Source organism: Aythya marila (genome assembly GCF_965140915.1).
Source record: "Aythya marila genome assembly, chromosome: 19".
NCBI classification, from domain to species: Eukaryota; Metazoa; Chordata; class Aves; order Anseriformes; family Anatidae; genus Aythya; species Aythya marila.
The window spans coordinates 1798403-1822254 of NC_139060.1; the positions used below are offsets into that span (position 1 = coordinate 1798403).

At 45.3% G+C, this 23852-nt stretch overlaps 3 protein-coding genes across 3 annotated transcripts in view; 2 read left to right on the forward strand and 1 right to left on the reverse strand.

Moving 5' to 3' along the window:
• The first annotated feature begins 383 nt into the window (after positions 1-383).
• On the forward strand, positions 384-9332 carry DPH7 (diphthamide biosynthesis 7). Its single transcript, XM_082775680.1, has 9 exons — positions 384-566; positions 723-856; positions 1437-1524; positions 2289-2383; positions 4021-4187; positions 4721-4793; positions 5600-5665; positions 5866-6038; positions 7276-9332. The coding sequence occupies exons 1-9, from the start codon at positions 429-431 to the stop codon at positions 7872-7874; spliced, it is 1533 nt and encodes a 510-aa protein (XP_082631806.1). The 5' UTR covers positions 384-428; the 3' UTR covers positions 7875-9332.
• Positions 9333-10585: 1253 nt separating this feature from the next.
• Positions 10586-11246, reverse strand: MRPL41 (mitochondrial ribosomal protein L41). Its single transcript, XM_082775681.1, has one exon. The coding sequence runs from the start codon at positions 11104-11106 to the stop codon at positions 10699-10701; it is 408 nt and encodes a 135-aa protein (XP_082631807.1). The 5' UTR covers positions 11107-11246; the 3' UTR covers positions 10586-10698.
• Positions 11247-11317: 71 nt separating this feature from the next.
• PNPLA7 (patatin like domain 7, lysophospholipase) overlaps positions 11318-23852 on the forward strand; it is a 127252-nt gene continuing 114717 nt past the window's right edge. Inside the window, exons 1-9 of the mRNA XM_082775679.1 lie at positions 11318-11570; positions 11737-11794; positions 14094-14159; positions 14594-14681; positions 15333-15415; positions 17960-18048; positions 18472-18612; positions 19990-20149; positions 22325-22405. Of these exons, the coding sequence (XP_082631805.1) occupies positions 11756-11794; positions 14094-14159; positions 14594-14681; positions 15333-15415; positions 17960-18048; positions 18472-18612; positions 19990-20149; positions 22325-22405 (747 nt within the window). The 5' untranslated portion in view covers positions 11318-11570; positions 11737-11755. The remainder of the gene's footprint in view (positions 11571-11736; positions 11795-14093; positions 14160-14593; positions 14682-15332; positions 15416-17959; positions 18049-18471; positions 18613-19989; positions 20150-22324; positions 22406-23852) is intronic.

A 23852-nucleotide genomic window follows, 5' to 3' on the forward strand; every position in this document is an offset into this window, starting at 1 on the left:
AAAAGAAACCGTGTGTGGGGCAGTGTGCGGGGCTGCGTGTGGCTGTGGGGGTCTCACGATTGTCTCAGGACCACAGGAACACGGGAGAGGCTGAGGACACGGGGATCCAGCCGTGGCCTGCAGCAGCTGAGGGACAGCCCAGCAGGGATGGGCAAAGGGGAACGGAGGGAGGTCCTGAGGGGCGCTGGAGCGGCCGGGAGGACAAAGCGGGACAGCGCCGGCTGCCCCTCGGGGTTAGGGACGAGAGGCTTTCGTTCGAGGCCCTGGGAGCCCCGCGGGTGCAGAGGGAGCCCGGGGTCCCCTCCCGGGGCCGGTCCCTCCCCGCTGACCGGGAAGCAGACGGGCGGCGGCTCCTCCCCGCCCCGCTCCGCCCCGCGGAGGAGCGCGGCTGCCGGGCCCGGCGGGGCGCAGCATGCGGGCGGCCTGAGATGGCGGCGCCGTGCCGGACATGGACGCTGCAGGTGGTGGACACGGAGTTCAGCGCCGATGCCGTGGAGTGGTGCCCGGTGGAGGGCTGGCACAGCATCCTGGCCTGCGGCACCTACCACCTCCGCCTGCCCGCCGCGGTGAGCCCACGGGGGGGGTTGGGGGCTGCAAACCGGGAGCCCTGCCCCGTGCCGTGCCCCTACCGGCCGGCCCTGGGCCTGGTCCTGAGGCGGGGAGGTGTGCGGGAGGTGGAGGCGCCGCTAAGCCCGGTTCTTTCTTCCTAATTGTCGGCGAAGGGTGATGAGAGAGGAAGCAATGCGGCCTGCGACCGGACAGGGCGCCTCTACCTGTACCACTACGAGGAGCAGCCTTACGTCCCGCTGACCGAGATCCAGAGGATAGACACCGCCGCCATCCTGGATATCAAGTGGTAAGGCTGGCCCCACAGGGCTTGGAGCTCGCAGCAGCTGCAGACCACGGCGGGCTCTGCTGCTTCGGGGTCCCTTTTTGGCCATTGGTATGGCAGCAACGTTCATGTTTATTAGTTAAACTGCCCCTGACTTCTCGGAGGGAAGCAGTTCACTTCAGTGAGCAGAGACTGCTCGTTTCTTTGTTAAATTCTTTGGGTTGCTTATGAGCAGCTTGTCAGTGACTTTGGACATCATCTGTCTGTATAATGATATATCATAATTCCCCCGATAAGTATAAGTCTTTAAAAGACGTTTAGATGTAGAGCTTAGGGGTATGGTTTAGTGGGGACTGCTAGCGTTAGGTCAGAGGTTGGACTCGATGATCTTGAGGTCTCTTCCAACCTAGAAATTCTGTGATTCTGTATAATATTTTCCCCCTGGTACAGGCTTGTGGGAACTTTGAGCCTCAGATTTTCTTCATGAAATTTTTTGATCAAGTACCTTCTTCTGCATCCTGGAATAAATGTTATGGCTTTGCTATCTTTCTTAAACTCCGCACAGATGTGCATTCAGGACTTGTTGAACTGTTGGATCTTTTAGGTGCCATGTTCCAGTTGCAGAACATCCCATGGTTGGCATTGCAAACTCAACAGGGGCCGTGGAGTTCTGCCACCTGACTGGAAGTGAGGTAGGTGGCTATAACGCCAGCTGATGCTGAACCTGTTTTTAACTCGGGTTTAATACGGCTCTAGATTTATTAGCAATGCTCAGTGACTTTGCAGGGAAGGTATATGGCTTTCAGGTCTTTCTCAGTGGTCTTAGTTTTATTGTTGTTATTGCTTGTTTGTTTTTTAATGCTTCTTTTGTCTTCTGCTAATGTTTCTCATATATGCCGCAAAATTGTTCATGGCACCAAGAAAGACTGGCTGGGCTCTACCACATGCAGGGTGTGGGAGGTGAAGGCATGGGGAGAGCAACAGCAAAACTTGGAAACTGTTACCAGTTAGTCCATCTTAACTCTCCCTCAGGGAAATCAGAAGGTGCAAAGTTGTTAAAAGCTGGGAAGAGTTTTGGAGAAGGGTTTTTCGGAGTTGGTGGGAAAAGGGACTAATCGAGAGAGCCATGTGAAGAAAGGGAAAACCAGTCTGTATGGGAATTCAGCAGTCAGATAATCAGTTCTGAACTTCATCGCCCACTAAGAGGAAGCAAAATTTAAGGGGGATTTGGTGGGATGTGGAAAGCAAAGGGGTGGGTGTGCTGTATGCATAATGTTTGTCCTTTAGCTAGTGATGAGCAATTGTACATTGCTTTGGGACATTTCATCTCTTCCGTTGTGTGGGACCGTAATGTGCTTCTCTGTCTCTGGAAGACACTCGCTGTAGGTGCAGGCAGCACACATGTTATGTACTTGCTGTCTTCTCAGTCTTAACCCCTTTCTTTTCTTTCCAGTAGAAGAACAGCTGCATGTTGGAGCCATGCTTCAAGGTCGATCTTGGTGCACAGCGTCTGGCCTTGTCTTTAGACTGGTCCACAGGACGAGGGCAATGGTGAGGATGGGAAACAGAGGCTGCTGTTGAGGTTTTTGTGTGTGTGACAGTTCACAGATACAAGCTGAGGCTTTAGTTGAATGAAACTGGTGTCTTTTTTTGGGGAAGTGGCTTAAGGCATTCTTGCAGTGGGCTGCATTCGTTTACCTTCTCTAGAAGTTACTATTCCCAGAGCAAGGGTAACGAAGGAACAAGAAAGTATAGTGTGGTGACTGTAACAAGAGCAGAGCCTAATCAAACCACAAATCTGGGGTTATGCAATGGTGAACAGCTTCAGGTGACCCAGAGGCATCTCTTCTCTTTTGAAAGACCACAGTGGGACGCAGCTCGATCCGCTGGATCCAACTCGGTTTCTCCATCTACTCTTAGAACAGTTGAAATTTCAGTGTGAAGTTCTGCTTAAAAAAGGATAGTAAGGAAATAGTGCACATAAAAATTTTAGCTGCAGTTTCATGAGAAACAGAAGAGAAGTGGTTTGGAAGTACATTTGATTTCATACATTTCATACATTTGATTTCAGAATTGGCATCACTGCATTAAAAAACATGAATAAGTTGTCCCCTGGAAGGGGTAGGGTGTGTGTTTTCTGTAAGTTATGTGCAAAGCAAAGAGCGGTGCTTTCAGTGTAAGGCTGGAAAACAGGGGGCCCAGGCAGTACTGTGCTTAATGTTGAAGGACAGGCATTCAGTTGCTTTTGCTAATTAAACATGTTTATGTGCATGTGTTTTTTGTGTTGTTTAAAGAATAAGTAGAATTTCCAGTTCTACTTTCTTCTGTACGTCTCATCTTCCTCTTGCTTCTGCCCTTCAAGATGGATGATGTTTGCCATGATGAAAAGCCCCTTTGAAGCCTGTCACTGTTGTCTGCTGAGAGACAAATAACCCCTTCTAGAAGCTGAATGTGCAGCCTTTGCCTCTCTGTAGAACTCGCAGAAAGTAGGGCTAGGGGGTGACCCCGTATGTCTTGTGTGGAAATTTGGGAAATTCAATGTGGTTTAGTAAGTAGTGTATGATGTACAACTGGAAAGAAGCCCCCAGTCACCAAAATCAGTACTTGCAATTGCAGGTAACCAATCAGAAGATATCGAGTTCACATCAGGGAATGTCCTAAAATCTGTGCGCTGTGATCTGCAAAACTTTTGCTGGTGTTCTAAGTACGTTGTGTCCAGAAAATGCAGCAGTAGTGTACTATGGGAAAAGAGCAGGAAAGGTCAGGATCTGTTAGTGCTTTGGATGCCTCTGATAGCAGTGAAGGAAGCCACTTATTTGTACTGCAGAAGAGGGAAGAGGTTCTCAGAGGTCCTTGTCAATCTGGTGTGGAGGGAAAAAATTCCTCTTCACATGGAATTAATTCATTTTAATATCAAGCACATGATATTAAAACCTCCTGACTCTGACATGATATTAAAACCTGACTCTGTGAGGTCAGGGAATGGGCACCACCACCAACACAGATGATTTATAGATGGAAAGCTGAAAATAACTGTATAAATGCATGCATCCCTCCACTGCAATACCAGTTTATCCTAATGTTCATTTGAATCAAACATGCTATCTATCTGTACTTTGGCTGCTCTAGCAACCTTCTGGGACATCAGTTTCAGTAATTTCTAACGTTTACTCTGTGTTCCACTGCAGTGGGTGTCCTCTGCGAGTGATCAGCAGTGATTCAGAGGGGAAGCTGAATCTGTTCTCCATAGATGAATCTGCTCCTTCTGTGCATGTCCTGAACCAGTGGAAAGCTCACAAATTTGAGGCCTGGATTGCTGCTTTCAATTATTGGAACACTGATGTTGTGTATTCAGGTTTGTAAGCACTGGGAATCTCAATTAGGGTGTGTTTTAAGGGGACACCTTGTTTAGGGATGTGTGTTCCTTGGGATTTTACTTTCCAGGATTGGGTATGCTGCTTCCATCACACCTCTTGAAAGAGCTGGGGCCCTCTGCTAGGGTCAAAAAGCTTCTTGCTTGTGGGAAGCAATTAGGGTTAATTAGGAGAAACCTTGTCTTTTAACATGTGCTTTGGCTTGCTGTTGGCAAAAAAAGATGGTGATGTGTTGGGGTGTGCAAAAGAGCCAGGGAGATTCTAGAGTCCAGTCTTTTTTGCTTCTAAATTTTTATTTTTTTTTTGCTTAGCAGAGTGAGGATATTGTTATTGCATGTCTCTTCTCTTCTCTGGTGAGGGTACTGTGAGCCTCAAATGATAGTTGGTATGTTTGGTAAATGCTCTGATATCCTAGGGCTGAAAAGCATTAGCTCTGTGTTAACTGTTTTGGTTCTCTGCCTTGATGTGGTCATTTGGGTGGTGTTTAGGGTACCTGTATTTTGCCTTTGTGCAGGAGGAGATGACAACCTGCTAAAAGGCTGGGACACCAGATGCAGTCCAGAGACTCCTGTCTTCACCAGCAAGAGGTAACCAAGCTATGCCTGCAGCTGGACCCTGAAGCTGTCGTGTCCCTTCCCAAGCTATGCATGCAGAGATGAACAAGGACCGTGGAGTCTTGTTTGTGCCTCCTCTGGGACATGGAGAGAGAAATTAGATTTTTCATCAGGATAGCTTCAGGTTGAAACTTTTCTTTCCGTGTCCTTCAAAACAATTGATGAACTGCTCGCTTCCAAACAGGAAGATGTTGATGGCTTCTTCATAAAAGAAGCGTAATGATTTATGCTCTTATTTTGGGGATTTTTGTGTGTGTTAAATTTGGATATATTATCGTGGAAGGTTTTTAAAAAAATATTCTCCACTGTTCAGTCATTTAAAGTATTTTTTTTTTTCTGGTGACATATGTATTTGGTAGAATATGATTAAAACAGTATGTACAGCTTTCCAGTGAAATTTTATATGTAGCCTTAAAACAATCTGGATTATGAAAATATTAACATTGAGAGTAAAGTCTTCTGGGAATTGAGTTGTTTTGCTGAATTTCTGAAGAATCTCAGCAAAACTGCTCTAGTTTATGTTACAAATATTACTAGAAAATATTCATGCCAAGAGACTGTATGGGTAGAAGTTTTGCTCTGGAAAAGCTGTTGGGCTGTGTAGATGGAACTCTGCCTGGGCATTTAATTGAGGTGAAATTTGAGTTCACCTTACTCTCCTTTCTGGAGACACTGTGATGCAGTAAATTGCACTCCAAATCCTTGATATTCAAGGAAGAACCCCTTCTCAAATTGTGTATCATTGTCTCTTCCCTCTGCTGTATGATGCTGTTTTGCAGACATTCAATGGGTGTGTGCAGTATTCAGTGTAGTCCCCACCGGGAGAACCTTCTGGCTACTGGCAGGTAAATCCCTCCTAGCTGCTCTTTACTAGTGTGATTATCCCCCTCGGTTACCTTGAATGTGCTACTGCCTTCCAAGCTGTGGCTTCTTTAGAAATTCAGTGAGGTGAAGAGCATGTGATATTTCCCAATTTTCTTCTGAACTTGTTGTGCCGAATCAGCTATGTTGCTCGTCCGCATATTAATTTGTGATGCATCTGCAGCTACGACGAGCATGTGCTGTTGTGGGACACCAGGAACATGAAGCAGCCGCTGGCAGACACCCATGTTGAAGGTGGAGTTTGGAGGCTAAAGTGGCACCCAACTTGTGATTTCGTGCTGTTAGCAGCCTGCATGCAGAGCGGATTCAAAATCCTGGACTGCCGTGGAAGCATGGGTGAGTGTTCAGTGGAAGAGAGATGCTCTTGCACTACTCTGCTGCTCTCCTCTCTTGCCTCCAAGTTAATGGGGAAGCTCCAGCTCTGAGCCTGCTAGAAAGATCCAGGTACTGTTAATAGCCTGAGACATTTATTCCAACTTAAAGTAACTCTTCCAGCTTTCCCAGACCTACGCTCACTGTTGGCATGATAGGCTGTGCCAAGGCACTGTCATTATTCATGCGTAAACCTCTCATAACTTCGCATGGGAGCAAGGCCTGTTTGCCTTGGTGTAAAAGCACAACCTGTTGACGTGACCATTCCGGTTTGTATTCATCTTGCTGGTTCAAAGAGGTTCTTGTGAGTATCAGGTGATGCTTTGCTGTCAGCAGAAGTTACTGACCTACTGGTTATTGCCTCAGAAAGGAAGTGCTGTGCAGTCTGGTTAATCTAGAATAGCACGAATAAGCCCTGTGCATGAATCAGAAGGTATTTATGTGATTAAAAAGCTGTTTGCCTTTACATTACAAATACAATCTGCATAAAATGGTTGCTTTGCTGGGCTTCTCCAGGCCTTGGGCAGATCCACTGCTGCTGAAATGAGGATGACATTTCTTCTGTATAGGGATGGGAGGAACTTGATGTCCACTTAACAATCAGTAAAATGCTGAAAGCACCTGGGAAGAACACATCTGTAATCTATTAATAATCAGAACCTGGTCTACCAATCTTATCTGTTATTGTTATGGCTCATTGGAGATCGCTGTATGACCTGTCTTGTCTTTCTTGAGCCTGTTTAGGTATTTTGAATAATGAAGCTCTTCAAATGTCACACCCATTAAACCCTCTTCTCTTGTCTGCTCACTGAACTAGGGAAAATCAAGGCTAGTGAGAGGTGGCTGAAGAATTGTCAGGAGAGCCAGTACCTTGTTCCTCCTAGGATGCTTAACTCTTTTGTCAACCAGTAACCAGTTCTCTGGGGTAGGACAACAGCTCTTGTATGACACTGGGACAGGCTCCCCAGGGCAGTCACAGCACCAAGCCCGTTGGAGCTCAATGCTCTCAGACATAGGGGTCGATTTTTGGGTGGTCCTGTGTGGGCCAGGAGTTGGACTTGATGATCCTTGTGTGTCCCTTCCAGCTTGGGATGTTCTGACTCTGTGCCATAGTCAATATTAGAATGCCTTGCAAGCAGTCTGCAACAAACTGTTTCACAACTTGCTTTCTGCTCATTTCATTTTTTATTTTTTTTTAAAGCGGAGAACATGGAGGAGTGTATCATCCTGTCATCCTACGTCTTGCACAATTCCCTGGCCTATGGGGCTGACTGGTCAAGACTCTGCCCGAGGGATTCCTTGTCTGCAGCCCAGGACTCTGCTGCTATGTACCAATCTTTGGGGGAGCTTGTGGCAAGACCAGAGGAAGGAGACGAGAGACTGAATTTGCAGGTTCGAAACCTGAAGATAATTTATGAGTCTCCTACAGCTACTTTTGATGTAATATTGGATGAGGAGAGCGAGGGCCCTGCCTTGCCGCTCAAAGACGAGGCGCATCCTAAGCTGTCTGGGGATCCTGACCTGGGTAGGGAGCCTGGTTTAAGGGAGAGCTCTGGCACTGACCGAGGGGGAGGCCCTGAGTCAGTTGGCAGTTCTGACCCGGGAATTAAGAGACCCAACAGGATGAGCCTGGACAGAAGTGATGATTCAGCCAGTCCAAAAGAAATGAGCATTGTAGCAACCTGTTCTTTCTATGATAATATCCTACACGTCTGGAAGTGGGAAATGAGCCTGGCCACCCCTTCGGAGACGGCCGGTACTAGATCTCCACCTGAAAGAACGGTTCAAAGTTTGCATTGACAGTCCCAAGGGAAAAGGGTAGGAAAATTTCTGCACTGACAGTAACATCTAAGCTTATGCCCTAATTTCTTTTGGGTTTTGCCAGTTTGTATGGTTGCGTTTGTGAGTCTTAGAAGTCAATACTGACGGAGTTATTTCCTGATGGTTTTATTTTCAGCACTGAGGAAAATTTTTGTTTTGAGAAGTGTGGTCAAGCACAGACACGTTTATTCAGTTTTCCCTTAATGTACTAATTCAAAGTAGGACAGCCTTCCTCTCAGAGGCTACTCGTTTGTACATTATGTTGGAATCCCTTCAAGGCTGGTTTGCATTTGTGTGATTGGAGCCTGTTCTCCTTCCAAAACAAACCAAACTTGTCTGTGCTCCTCCATGTAGCCAAACACACACGTTGTGATCAGAGGCTTCCATGCATTTCTCAAAAAAGTCCATGAGTAGAGGCTTAGATGTGTATGTAGCTCGTTGTGTGATCCGTAAACTAGCATGTTCTTTGAGAAGACACTCAAAGGCAGTCCAGATACTGACAGTGCGTTGTGCTTATGGTGATACTTAGTAAAAAGAAATTCCTTTTATGGGAGGAAATCCAAACTGACTAGTGTGACAGAGAGCAGCTCAGCAACAGGAAGCTTTGTTCCAATTAGGGCCTGACTTGTAAGGATTCTGGTATATCTGCACACTCAACCTTTACACCAGGCTCATCACCTGGATGCAATCTCACTTTATCGCTCTCCAAGCTAAGCATGAGCTGGCTTAGCAGAATGTGTGTAGGAAGCCCTGCTTGTATTTTAGTGCCACACTTAACCAACCCCTTCCCACCCTGTAGGCATCAAACCGTTGTTTTGTTTGTTGTTGTTTTTTTTCCACTCAGAGACGTACATTTAGGTCCAAAGTCAAGATCTTACAGGTTTTTTTTTTTTAAAGGTGAACAGCTTTAAAATCAAAACCTCCAAAAAGTACAGGCAGTGTTTCCTGACATTTTTTAAGTTCAAAGTACAGAAACCAAAATCTTAACAGCATTGCCCTAACTACCTCCAGGAATGGCTGCAGAATTTCTCATGGTTACTCCATTAGCTTTCTTTTTTCACTGTGAAATATCAGCAAAACACCATTTCTGGAAACACTTTCTCTGTTTTTAATTTCATTCTAGAAACAAATGAGCTTAGACTAGGTCAGTAATTTCTAGCTTGCATGGTTTCTCTTTGAGAGTCCTAAAGAATTAGTTGCCTGGAGGGAAAGAAACACCAGCAACAACTTTCTGTAACAGTGCTGCATCTAAAACGAGGTACAGTAGGTAAGAATTTTACTGCTTTGAAACTCTTTTTTCAAAGGTGAATGTGTATTTTAAAAAAACTCTCGAGCGCTGTTACATTAAGATTCATATTAGTATTGCGAACAAGAGCTTTTGTTAAAAAACGCCCTATTTTTGGATGTTTCTAAAATAAAATCAAGACAAGTGATTTATCTTTCTTGTTTGTTTTGATTTTTGTAAAAAGCCCTTCATGCTTTGGGTGGATTATTGCTACATTTATAATCACTAAACTACATAAAGCCTGTGTTGTTACAACCCGTACTGATCTAAGACAAAAGAATTTGTTACTAAGAAGAGTGATTCACTGTCTTTAGTTATGACTTATTCTAGGACACCTGTAGAACACCACTGCTGGCATCCTGGTGGTTTTGTTTTTAAAAAATACTTTGACTTATCTGTCAGTCTTCATTACAGACTGGATGCTCACAGAGAGCACAGGTAACATGCGCCTTCTCTCCAAATGTGAAAAACTGCATTCTAATTAAATTATCTGATATTCAAGCTTTGCAGTACTTCATATTTAGAAAGCCTCATAAAAAAAAAAAAAAAAAGTACCTCTGGGCAGTGCTACAGTCTCCACACAGAACTGTTTCACAGAACCATTTTCTCAAAAACTCCAGTACTTGAGGGTCAGGGACAAACGTTATTTCCAGCAATTTACTTAGAATTTTGGTATTTTTACTGCATAAGCAGCTGCACGTAACTCTTAAGTGCTGCTTGTATGTTTCATTTTATGAATTGTAAGGCATTGCTCTTTCAGGAACCTATCTCAAAAACAGTTTTTAAGGTGTATTTAAAATTTAAGCATCTATCTTCAAAGGTCAAGCATCTGCACTGCTAATTAACTGTATCTTGATTTACTTCAAAGGAGGAGTTTTGAGGCTTGGGAAAGCCTGGAATAATTGTGAAATTCAATATAAGCTACAGCTCAGAATAATTGTGACATTCAATACAGGCTACAGCTCCTGCTCAGAGAGCTTAGAGTAAGGCTTTGTTGGAGGTCTTATCCCTGTTTGAGGGGAACACTTCCCTTTAGCTAGTGAGAAATTCATTTGAACATTCTGCTTTTGGCTGTGCTCACAACTTGCAGCAGAGCTGTGGCAATACTGACCAGGGATGCTTCAGCTCGAAGAGGCTTGTCCCACAGCTCCAGACTCTCCTGGAGGCAGAGGAGCCCTCCCTCGTTCCCAGAGGTCAGGCACATTTGCTTCTGCGGCCTGGAGAGCAACTTCCTCCTGTGATTACCAGCGTGTGGTCAATCAGCTCTTGTCTGAAAGCAGGACACCCACACGTGCAATTATACACACGGTGCAAGCCAACTGACACCCTCCCTGCTCACTGATGAGGTACAAGCTGCCAGTTCCCCCACCGCGATTAAAATCACGCATTGCAGAAAGACAAAGCGGAAGGATCAGCTTTTAATACCCACTGAAAGAAACAGTCCCGGATTTGTGGGCGCAGGTCCAGTCTCCCACCACTGCTCACGGCAGCGGCCGCGGGCATCCCCCCGCTCGCTCCCTAGCGCACGTAGTTCTTGGGGAAGAGCTGGAAGAGCTTGCCCTCCTGCGTGGGCTCGAAGCCGTACTTCTGCAGGTCGTTGGGGTCGAAGGCGCCTTCCTTCACGTCCTTCTCGATGCGGGGCGCCACCACCTCGCTGAAGAGCTGCTTGGCCGTCAGCGGCGGCTCGGAGCCCTCGGGGGCGCGGTACGAGACGTAGGGCTTGAGCTTGAAGCCCGCCAGGTCGGGGACGACGAACTGCGGCACCATCTCCTTGACCAGGAGGAACTTCTTGTTGGCGGTCAGCACGCCCAGCCTCTTGGCCCCGCGGCCCTTGTTGTGGCTGCGGGGGCCGCGCTTGCTGGTGAACGGGGACATGCGGTCGGCGCCCCGCACCAGCCCGCGGGCCAGCTGGGCCAGCAGCCCCATGCCGGGCGCCTGCGGCCCCTCAGGAAGCGGCGGGACGCGGGGGAGGCGGCGCCGGGCCGAGAGCTGCGGGCTCCGGGCTCTGTCCCCCGGCTCCGCCGCTGCTGCCACCGCCGCTTCGCCTCACACAACCCGCACCTGCACCCCTCAGCACCGCCCGCTCCCACTGGCTGGAACGCGCTGGCCAATCCGCAGAGCCTATCTTAGCTCGCTCTCGGCGCGGGGCCGGTAGGGGGCCAATCAGCAGCGAGGAGGCCGGCTGGGTGGGCGGGGCTGGGCGCTCCCCTCAGCGGCGGGGGCGGGGCCGGGCCTGGCTTCGGCCCCGCTCGGCTGCGTTCGGCTCCGCTCGGCCCCGTTCGCAGCGCGGGGCCGCCCGGGGGCTCCCGGCGGTGCCGGTGCCGGTACCGACCCCCCCCGGCTACCGCCTGCCCGCAGCGCGGCTCCCCGCTCGCTCCCCGCAGTGTGAGGTGCGTGAGCGCGGCGGGGCAGCGGAGCCTTCCTAGGGAGCCGTTGGGGGAGGTGGGCGCCGCGCGGCCCCCGCCCGCGGGTTCGGTGTTTTTGGCCCCAAAATGAGTGCGGGGGGGGGTGGGGCGCGGTCGCTGTCCCCGCTGAGCTCTGGGCTTCTTCCCTCAGGGCCCCGGCACCGACAGGCATGGAGGAGGAGGAGGAGGGCAACGGCACCGGCCTGGAGGTACGGGGGGTACCGGGGGGTGCCGGGGTGCCGGTGTCTCTGTGCCGTTTCTCCGTCACGGCCGTGCTGCGGGCGGTGCTGCCGTTTCGGACCTGTCCCCCCGTGGGTTTCACCGTCCCGACGCCTCAGGATCGGTGCTGCTCTCGCCGTGCTGTATTTTACCATTTTTCGGTTTATTTTCGCCACGAGCCATCCGCGCTCTGCGCCGCGTTCCCGGCTGTGGCCCCTCCGTGCCCTCTGCTTGGTGGTCAGTCCCTCCGGGACTCGTTGCTCTTCCCCTAATGCCACACAGGGGCTGCGATGGGAACTGGTCGCTGTTGGACCTAAAAGCCACACACGGCATGCTTGTATGCAGGCAAACGGCGTTTTCTTGTGAAAATCCAGCATCTAGTCAAACCACAGGCATGCGGCCAGGTGTGCAAAGGGAAGCCTGTTCGGGGGATTTCTAATTTAAGGCCCTGCTTTCTGCACCCGGGGAGGCTTCGCACCCCTCCCTGCGGGGCACGGCTCGCTGTTTACCTTTGATTGCGATGCAAAGTTCTGGAGCTCCCGCTGGAGCTGCGCCTTCTGTGCGCCGTACTCTGGATGGGTGTGAGCCTTACTGACATAGCTCTGTGTTTTTATCTACGGTGAAATTTTCATTAAGAAAATGAGAATTAAACCTCGGGAAAAAGCAGACAAGTTGTTTTTACGTCAATACATACTCTTAGTCTATCACCACTTCATTTTCCAGCGACGTGCTGGTCCTCTCAGGGATGTTCCAAACAAGTTTTGTGTCCGAGTGTTGTCTGAAGGCTTCTGAGGACGTGAAGTTGTTGAACGCAGGTGCTGGTAGTGGAGGCTCCGTCCTGCAGCCGTGGGATGTTGTGGCTGTGCAGGGCTGGTGATTTAACAATTTCACAGCTGTCCCAGGGGCTGTTTTCTTACAAACAACTACTTACATGGCTGTGGTGCCTGTGAGGTCAGATCCTGCTTGTTGGCTTTCCCTGCTGTTGCCAAAGGATCGCCAGTGTTTGCAAGTCTCCCCATGCTGTGGGGGGAACGTTATTCACGCTGGTGTTGCTAATAAACCACACATGAGCCTCTCAGTTTCTTCTGGAGGTCTGAATTTTTTCTTTCCAGTACTGACTTTTTGTACTGTGATGTGAGGGCTCTGTGTGTGCATTTTGGTTTGTCGTGAACTTGTTTCTTCTCATGTAGCAGCAATGTGACAGTTGGTTGGCAACTCCTGTTTTCCGTGTTATTTGAGCTCGTACAGGCCTGGATAGTAGCAGAACTCTGTGTAACCCCGACGCTGTCAAGGAGAAACAAACTGAGTGACCACAACTGACTAATAGTGCAAACTCACTGGGCTTTGCCAGACTGTATTGGTGGCTAACAGCTTTTCAATGTTGTTTTTTTTTATTGTGACTTTTCACTGCCATCCCACTAATGACAGCCTGACACTGATAACAGCGATAGTTGAGGATGTTGGGAACGTTGTTGGTACGCTGTGTTAAAGCAGCCTCAGAAGATAAACTCTCATCTGCAAGCATTGGCTGGTCAGGCACTGCAAACCCGCAATGAACTTTGATGAGAGAGACTCTCGTGGTTTGGTGGCTCCCAGCGTGCGCTTCCAGTTTTCTTTTGGTTGCAAAGATAAATTAAGACACCATCCAAATCTGGAACTGAGGGCAAAAATTGGGACCAAAAAATAAGATTCAAGAACTTGTAAGGTTTGAGTCAGACTTAAGACTTACTGGCTGGTGTGTTCTTACACTCTTTTTAGTTTCCTACTTGTTCCTAATATTTGGTTTGCTTTTTACTTCCGCTCAGGGAAGTTTTGAGCTGTCAAACTTACAGCTTTTATAACTTTCACATTTTTTTCCCAGAATAGCAACAGTCAGGATAGGTTCCAGGGCTGTATACCTGAGTTAGAGCAAATCCCATGTGCAAATCTTCCTTGTTTATGCTGAATTTCATCTGCCATTTTATTGCTTATTTTCTTAGTCTCTTAAAATTCTTTACATTCCACTCTTATCCTTATTGCTCTGAGTAACATCGTCATTAAAAAAAAAAAGCCATCATCTCCCTGTTTGACCCTGTTTTAGCATGGTTTAGGAACTGACACCAATATAAACTCCAGTACTGGCCCCTCTCCACTGAATGTGTTGTGTTTCAGAGTGGATGATAGCTGAAAGAAAGACATTGGAAAATACTATCAAGTTGTATTGTGTATGGCAGAGCAGACACTGAGATGTTTTTATGGAGGCTTTTTGCCTGTTGTGGGAAACTAATTTCACTTTCCTTTTGGTGCTAGGCTGTGTTACCAGCAGGTGGAACACGAATTCTTCAATTTGTAGAAGACAGAATACAGACTACTATGGTAATGTACAGCTTTAATCAACTGGATGAAAGATTGTGTGTGCATAAATAGTGTGCACTTGCTTGTAAGCTCCAAGAACTCTGCTTTGTCAAAGCTGAAGTCTGAGTAGACTGAGAGGAGGAGTTTTTTTTTCCTTATTGTTGCTGTGCATGAGGCAGGAATTAATTCCTCTTATTTCATCCCATGTATATTTAGCTCATCAGTTCACAGATCTTTAGGGGAAGAATGCTGAATATTTTGCATATAAGCTTATGAAGCACTGATATAATTTAAATTTAAACTTCTTGTATGTGTGATGTTTTAGTTAAAACTGAAATATTTATGAATGTGTGTGATATTCAGGCCACTTACTGAGCTAAGTGTTCTCCAAAACGTAAAATAACTTTCAACTACAAAAGTCATTAATTTGTTTCCCCTGTAAATTCTTCCCACAGCTGACTGGAATTGCAATTGGAGCTGCAGTTGCTTTGCTCCTGATAGGGACTGTTGTGATTGTCATCTATAGAAGAGTGAAACAGTCTAGTAAGTACTCAACAACAATGTTTAAAAACAGTTTTCTCAGTATTTTTTTCTCAGTAACCTTCAGTATTTTTTGTAGCATTATGTGGTAAATTCTGGGTCAATTTGTAATAACTTTTTGCTGTGAAGGTAGTGGCTTCTGCAGAAAAAAAAAGCTTTAACAGGATAAAGAACTTGCATTGATACACTTACCCAGCTCTGAATGTCAAATTCATAACTGTCTTGTGCAGGACACTGGAGACTTTTGTTTCTCTAGTGTGTGATAGCCTTAATGTCACTTGGCTTACAAATAATTTCAAGCCTGCTGTGACTTCACTGTTAAAATAATGAGACATCAGTGAATGGAGGTTTCCTTTTGTGATCGTAAAGTCCCCTGATCTCTCTGCCTGTTTAGAGAGTCTTTTTACCTTCCCCAGTGATTAGGTGGAGCCTTAAGCTAGCTCATCTCTAGTCTGGCTTGGCTAACTGGAGCTGAATCGTGAGGTGCCTTGTGCGGGTTTGAATTTGAAGTGCTGGCCACAATAGTTTGTTTCTTAGCAGACACGAACTGTGGCTATTAAGGAAGTAACGAAGCTGACAACTCGTGCTTAGTCTTCTTTCTGCCTGTAACATAAAGCTGCAGATGGTTTCTGATGGGAAACTTGTCTGTTTTAGAACAACTTCAACCACATGTGCCTCAATACAGATTTCGCAAACGAGACAAAGTGATGTTCTATGGGCGGAAGATCATGAGAAAGGTAAGAATGTTTGGCATGGTTGGAGGGACGTAAAGATTAAAAAGATCCAGTTTAGGAGGTCTGGTAAATTTTGAAACATTTTGCTTGCTTAGTCCGGCTCAGGATCTTTGACCCATTAAGCTTCCTTGAAATTTTGGGGACATGTCAGAACTCCTGGAATCTTGCCAGAATTGCGAATGGAACAGCAAAAGCTTCTCTTTCTGATTAAACCTTACCTCCTTCAGGAATATTTTCAGACATCAAGGATAGTGGTGAATCAAAGAATACTCCTCTATGGAATTGATGGTTGATTATCCATCATAATCTACCTATCTTTTTCTATATTTAGAATTATATTCAAGATTTTCAGTGTCTATATTCAGGATTGTCCTTTTCAGATAATGACTTCTAGTGCGGTCCTTATGTTCAAAGCTGACACTGTCTTTCCCATGTTAGGAGATGGCCAGTCTATTTGGGGAGCACGTACTCAGATTTATTTTTCTGCAGTCTACTTATGAACAGCACTAACCACTTCAATATATGAGCCCTTGTTTTCTTGAATTACAAATAAGACTTTCAGACTATAATTATAGACTGTTTCAGAGGGCTTTATCCAGTGATTGAACTTTGCCTTAGATTGCAGCAAGGAATTTTGTGTGTGCCCTAGGTTTCCTGTCCTGATGTTGTTTGTGCCCTATTATTCTAAAAAGTCTCCTTGAATTTTCTGTCAGTCAGAAGTCAGTTCCTGCATGGGATCTAGTTTGACTCTGGCTGACAAGTTGGTTAAATCCTTAAAGTCTGTGGCTGCCTTTCTGATACTTACTTCTCTCTCTCTCTCTCTTTTTTTTTTTTTTTTTTTTTTGTCTTTACAGTTTCACTTTGTCTTTTTCACTTGTAACAAGAAGGTTTGAACAGACATTTCCTGTGACTAACTAGGTTAGCCTTAGTGTAGGCATCCTAGGTTTTCACCACTGATGGTCTGGTTGGCAGTTAACTGAGGATGTTAATGTTCCTGCCTTGCTTCCCTTGAAGCTGTTTAGTGTGTGCTGAATGTGAGATTCTTTTTTCCCCCAATTGACAGTACCACCGTGGCCAAAAGAACGAATCTTTTCAGAGGAGGAATGAATGGCTGTGTCAGTGCAGAGATGTGCAAGCTTGTGAGAAAACCAAATGCGATAGGGCCTGGGTGTTGAGGTGATTTCCTTACTCAGCACAATCTGTGCCAAAGTCTATGGAGCAACTTCTTGGAGTTTTAGTACATACAGTGTTATTGAGAGAGCCCGGCTTTGGAAAGCTGCATCTTACTCAGATGGGGACTCTGAACTCTTTTCAGAGTAGCAAATGGTTATTGCTTGCTTGTAGTCAGATACAAATGGCTGGTGGAAGAAAAAGACAGCTTAGTCCTGACTGCGATGTGTGCTCCTGCGGTGTCAGATCCTGGGTCTGGTGGGGTCCCCGGCCCTGGGACCTGTGAGGCAGGAGGGGGCTGGAGCGGCCCCTTCAGGACCACCGGCAGAGTGGGGCTGCAGGCGTCCTCGCTGTCTGTGGGACAGCCTGCTCGAGTCCAGCTGTGTGCTCACACAGACACTGCTTAACAGCGTGTAGAGAAATAAGGTAGGGATAAATAACCTTGCTTTGTCAGACACTGCTTGTGGAGGGACGCTTCCTCTCGTGGGCTGCCACAGCCCTCTGCCTCATGCGCTTTGCTCAGGTATTTGGGCTTAATGGTAGACACTGTGCTGTTTTTAAAACTGAGCATTGTTCTTGGACTGTGCTTCTTAAATTCAGAACTTCATAATTTTCATGTTGTCTGACACATTTATATAAAGCTGCCTAGAATTTCACGTGGTGAAATCATTTTATGAATGAGATATATAGAATATTGCGAACTGCTGTTTGTAGTGGAATGCTTTATGCATTTTTGGTAAAACGCCAAACTTGTACTCTTTTTTTTTTTTTTTAAAAAAAAAAAAAAAGGAAAGAAAAAGAAAAAAAGTCTCCAAACTAATTTAAATTTTTTTATTTTTTATTTTTTTTATTTTTTTGTGTGTGTGTGTGTGAGGAAAGTAGTAATACTTTAGTTACTACTGAGATTATTTTCTTGGTCTTGCAGTTGTTGCAATTCTCCAGAAGGTGGCACTTAGTTACTGTGAAAAGGAAGCAAAAGACTGGCTGCATGTCTGTGCTGCTGTTTGTCACCAGTTGAAAAATGAATCAGGCCCTGGTGTGTTAACATCAGGCCTCCAAAGGAATACTGGAACTTTAAATGTTACTTCTCTGTCTGACGTTGGGTGTTCCTAAGTGAGAATTGTATAGCTAAGGGTTTTTTTTTTCTTCACTACCATCCATTACCACTGTAGTGGTTGCTTTTCAAGATCAAAATATACTCTGCTTTATGTCTAGAAAGAAAGTGATCCTGGAGTAGGTGTTGTTCCAGTCCTCAAAGTCTTACATTATTGCCTCGCTCTACTCAAATGACCTGGTACATAACTTAGATCTTTTGCAGGGTTGGGGCTAAGGTTTTGTTTTTTAGTAAATGTTTCTGGTTTTGTTACTTCCTCCTAGGTTACAACCCTTCCGAACTCTCTGGTTGGGAACACAGTGCCTCGCCAAAGGATGCGGAAACGGGCAAAAGTTTTAAATTTGGCAAAAAGGTACTTGGGCTTTTGGGAAGGGGAGAATTCATGCAATGGGTGCTGTTGTGTGTGTGGTGTTGTGTGTGGTGGTGTTTTGTTTTGTTTGTGTGTATGGGGTGTGGAACCAATCCCTAGCACAGTGTTTTTCTATTGCTGTTGTTTTTCACAATCCTTTGGTCTCCCAGCTGGGCATTGGCCTTGCATTCTGCTGGGAAGTTTGTTGAAATGGAGTGGGTGTGCCTGCAGCATTGTCTGTAGTTTTGCTGAAGAAGGTAGGAAGGGAGCAGGCGGAGAGAGGAACACTGCTGTTTTATCTATTTGATAATGTGTAACTTGGTATAGTGTGCTTTTGGTATTGTGCTCAGCCTATGGTGCCCGTGTACAACTGGCTGCTAAGACAGGTGAGATGCCATCCTGACCTACTGGGGTTTTGATTTGTAGGATTCTGCGTATCAAGAAGGAGTGTCCAACTCTGCAGCCCAAGGAACCACCTCCCTCTCTGCTAGAGGCAGATCTGACAGAATTTGATGTAAAGAACTCGCATTTGCCATCGGAAGTCCTATACATGCTTAAAAATGTTAGGTAATGTTAAATGGAAAGATAACTTTATTTTGCTTTTGACGGATATTCAAGTGATATAAATGTTCTTGCTGCCTCATTTAAAGCCTTAAAATTTATCTCTGTGTGGTCAGAGTATTGAAGCAGTTGAAAGAAACTTCACCTGAGCATGATGAAAAAGTCAAATAGTTTCCAAATTTCTAGAAACTAAGAAAATATTGGAGTGCATTAAAAGAAAATAGAGTGGGTTGGGGAGACAGTTTAGTGCCTAAATTTGGAGATAGTAAGATTTCTCTGATGTGAACAGATTTCTGTTAGTGCATTTTTTAAATTCCCTTTAGACTGTATCTGACCATTTTTTGTGCAAACGTTGTCATAATTAGTAAATACTAATTGGCTGCCATATTGACAACTTGCTAAACTGCAGAATTTTTTACTTGTCTAGCTAAAAAGGTTACAAATAAAATCAAAGCCAACTTAATCCCCCCAGCCCTCTGGAGGGGTGATAGGAAGGTCATTGTGCCAATTCAGTTGTGTTGATATTGCTGACAAAGCAAAAAGTTTCAGATCTGAAACTTTGGTTTTGTTTGTATATGTTAATTTTTTTCCTATTACAATCTAATTTAGTCCTGAAGGTCATACATAATAGATGTTTTGGTACTCTAATAAAATTACTTCGGTACTGTAGTAAAAGAACTATTTAAGTCATCTAAGCTTTCTCTTGTGGAATTCTGACGTCCTGTGACTAATTGATGTTGCGGAAGAATTTGATTGTGTTAAAGGGGAGCTCATGGAACTATATGGAAGGCCCTTCTGGTGCTGTGCACAGAATGCTGAGGTTTAAGATGGAGATTTCTGTCTGCCTAGTGGTGATTAACTTGTTTCACTGTCACGGGAGTCCAGTTGCATGCTGCCTGTAGGAGGTAGTACAAATTTACAAGGATACAATGATGGGATTTTTTTTTCCTTCAGTATTTCTCATGTGTTCTGGTTACGTGGGGGTAGCTGTACTACAAGGGGAAGTTACAAAGGGTAGCTTTTGTCATACAATGTGTGAATCTGCTGTGGGTTTTTATATTCATTTCCCTTGAAAAGCCATGCTACCATTTGCTTGAAGAAGACCTTCCTTTTTGCACCTGTTGGCATTGTTTGGTGTGATGTTCAAAAAGGAACTCCAGTATTTACACTTCTCAGCATTTTACAGCACTCCTGCATTTCTGTCTTGGTGACTTCTGCAGTAGGAAATGCCAGACCATCGTACTACTGTGCTACAACTTCCTCTAAGGTCTTTTGGGAGGGCTTTGGTGATTTAGGAAGGATTTTCTAAGGGTGGTGACAGCTTTAGGTTTCATTTGCATAGAGGGGGGAAAAAAACCTAATATTTCATTTTCTTTCCTGCAGGGTCCTTGGTCACTTTGAGAAGCCTCTTTTCCTGGAACTGTGCAAGCACATGTTTTTTGTGCAGTTGCACGAAGGTGAATACATCTTCCGTCCTGGGCAGCTTGATAACAGCATCTATGTTGTGCAAGATGGAAAGCTGGAAGTTTGCATTCAAGAAAACGTAAGCATAAACTAAGTCATGGTTCTTGAGATAAATCTCTTGGCATAGCATTTGTGTCGGCATGAATTATTAATCATTGATTAAACTTAGGTTTGAATCATACTGATATTCGTAAAGACTGCTTCTAACCCTTCAGGGCCATGATATTTCAAGGTGAAGGTTTTGAGCTGTGGTCCACCATGTGTTAGAAGAGGAAGCTAAATGCAGGACTTATGGGGTGTTCTGAAATAACCTCACATACTCTGGTCACATAGTTACTGCGGGAGATTGGGGTGTAAGACTGGCTTTGCACACTGTTGGAAACATCCTCATTTTGGATGATGGTTATGTAAGTTAGGGGTACAGAATAGGACAGTGTCAGTAGAAGAGACCAAGTGATGCTACACTCCGAAATACTTTAACCTGCTAGTTAAGGGGCTTGCCTGGAAGGTGGCAGATCCAGATTTGCTTTTGTGTGGACGAGGAAAAGATAGCTTGTATTATGGGTGAGTCTTAAAACACTAAGTGCAATCCATTCTGCCAATTTGGATTACTTTTTTTTTTTTAAATTATTATTCTTGACTGAACTTTTCAAGTTTAATTCAGTTTTGGTGGCGGAAAATGCATTTGCTAGGGTTTCTAATGATCTAAAATTTTTTGATTTCTATATATACTTCTTTGGTGGTTTTACTCGGGTGGGCAGTCGAGCTTGACCACAGCTGCTCTTTCACTCTTTGAGAAGGGGGAGAAAATACGATGCAAAGGGCTCAAGGATTGAGATAAGGATGGGGAGATCCTTCAACAATTATCGTGATGGGCAAAACAGACTCAGAGTAGGAAGATTTATTACCTATTAGTAACAAGGTAGGGAAGTGAGAAACAAAGGAAAGAAAACAAAAATGCCTTCCCCCATCTGCCCTCTTCCACCTCCTCCCCCCAAGCGGTGCAGGGGAACGGGGAATGGGGATTGCAGTCAGTCTATAGCGCTTCATCTCTGCCGCTCCTTGTTGGTCCCTCTCTGCCCCTGCTCCACGTGGGGTCCCTCCCACAGGATGCCATCCTTCCTGACCTGATCCTGTGTGGGCTTCCCACAGGCAGCAGCTCTCCAAGCACTGCTCCCACACAGCTCTGTACCACGGGGTCCATCCCCCAGGAGCAAACTGCTCCAGCACGGGTCCCCCACGGGTGGGCGGCAGCTCCCCCCAGCCCCCTGCTCCTGCGTGGGCTCCTCTCCACGGGCTGCAGCTCCAGCCCGGGGCCTGCTCCTGCGAGGGTTGTCCATGGGCCGCAGCCTCCTCCAGGCCACATCCACCTGCTCCACTGGGGGCTCCTCCACCCATGGGGGGGCTGCAGCATGGAGATCTGCTCCATGTGGGACCCATGGGCTGCAGGGGGACAGCCTGCTCCACCAGGGGCCTCTCCACAGGCTGCAGGGGAACTGCTGCTGCGTGCCTGGAGCACCTCCTGCCCTCCTGCTGCACCGACCCTGGGGGCTGCAGGGCTGCTTCTCACTCCTCTCTCCCAGCTGCTGTTGTGCAGTGTTTTTTTTTTTTTTCCTCCTTTCTTAAATCTGCTCTCACAGAGATGCAAACAACATCACTTATTGGCCAGACCCTGGCCAGTGGCTGGTCCCTTACTGAACATGGGGCACCTTTTGGATGCTTCTGGATTCTTCTTGCAGAAGCCACCCCTACGACCGCCTTCCTTTCCCCCCCCGCTACCGAAACCATGCCACATAAACCCACTACAGCCTTTCACTTTTTTCCTGTTGTACTGCTCATTGATGTGTAATCCTTTGATAAAGGGAGCTAATTCTGTTTCAGAGTGAAGAGAGCTTTTTTGTTTTTCTTTGTTACATCGAAAAGACAAGTAGGTGACATCTACCCCTAGACAAAAGAGGCTTCTAGTTTCCTTTAATTTATCACTTCCTGAACTGCACTGGAGTGTCTTTGAATGTCTTGTGGTTTTTCTGCTGTCTATTAGAATGGTGGTTTACAATCTGGGTGATGTGAATTAGCACACTTCCATCAGATTAGAGAGACTACTAGCCTCCAAGTTCTAATGGGGGACCATTTCTGTTAAGGCTGTTCAGTCTATCTGGGAGAATGACAGCAAGTTAAGCTTTCTAAAACACTCTGCATATGCCGTATATACACCTCTGTGAGCCCATAGTAATCTTCTATCCTACACTTGCAGGATGGAACAGAAGTGGTTGTTAAGGAGGTGCTGGCAGGAGACAGTGTCCACAGCCTTCTCAGCATTCTAGATGTTATCACGGTAAGCTCTTGAACGTGCAGGTTTCCTGCAGCGCTGTCTTATGTCACTGAGCCTGGTGTGGGGGGAGACATAAACTTTCGGCATTACTCAGAAAGAACTGGAGTGGCTACAGTTTCTTTAACCAGTCCTTTTTCTCCTTTGTAGCTGTAAACAGGTTGTGAAAAATGAATGCTTAACAGTGTAACACTGGCTATTTCTCAGCAACTTTTCTGGTAAACATCAGTGTTTGAATCTTTCATTTATGTCTGGAAAACCTGAGGTATAGTTTTTGATTTGCTCAAGGTCACAAGGACGTCAGGAGAAGGACCAGGTTAGGGCCCAGAATTCCTGGATTTTATATGGTTTGACTTATTACTTAACAAATTTATTTTTATTTAGTCCAATGAAAATAATCTGACAGTTGTTATTATTGTAATTACACTGTGAAACTAGTTGATGGATTTGATTTTTTCCTAATATGTTGTTGTTGCTACTGGCCATCCGAGGGTTGTGCTCTGTGGCAAGCGATAGGATGAGCTGCTTGCACAAATTAGCAGTGTGGATTTTGTTTCAGGTGGAATTACAGTGATGGGTTTTCTGAAATTGTCACATCACATCATATCTTATTTAGGAATGTCTAAACCAAAGGTGGAGGATTCATCATCTTCAGTAACATCAAAGCACTTGAGTGCTTACTTGGAGGGTGTTGATAGCTGAGATTAAGATGAAAATCTAATCAAAAAGTTGTTCATATTTGACATCGATTCTCTTATATTTGTTTGTTTCCTTTCATTAAATAGTACCCTTATCATACGTATTAGTTCTAATGATTCTGTAAAGTGTTCTTTGCCACTTCTAGATGAAAACAGATAGTACATATTTGTGTGTGTGTGTATAAATAAAAATTTCCATTAAACCTATTGAAAGGAATAACAATTTTTAAGCTAGGACACACTTTCTTCTGTAGAAAGCAATGGCAAGTAAATAATTTGGACTGTACAAGTCTGCTTCATGCTGTCAAATCCATAGTAATAGCAGATTTAGAGGTCTTTGCCAATGATGCTTCTGACAGTAAATTTTTTTAATGACAGTATCCTAAAGAGCCATGGAGAATCTGGATACTAATCATATTCTTTTCCTGTTTTCTTATACAACAGGAATTTAATGTTCTCTTCAGTGTTGATTTTCTGTTGCACTTTTTTTTTTATCAGGGTGGTTGTCATTCATTTCTTTTCATTTTCATTCTATCCTTTTTTTCTTCATTCTTATTAGTTACACCAGTAGTGAAGCAGAATAGAAGAATTATTGAAAGTCTGATTAAAAGGCGCTGTTAGTGTGCAGAAAAGTATAAAACCAAGAACCTTGCACACTTTCTTTCTTAAGTAACTTGTTCTAATTTATTTTCTACTGCTCCCTCTTTTCTTTCTTGTTTCCCTGCTTTTGAACTGATTATTTTATTTCTGCTTTT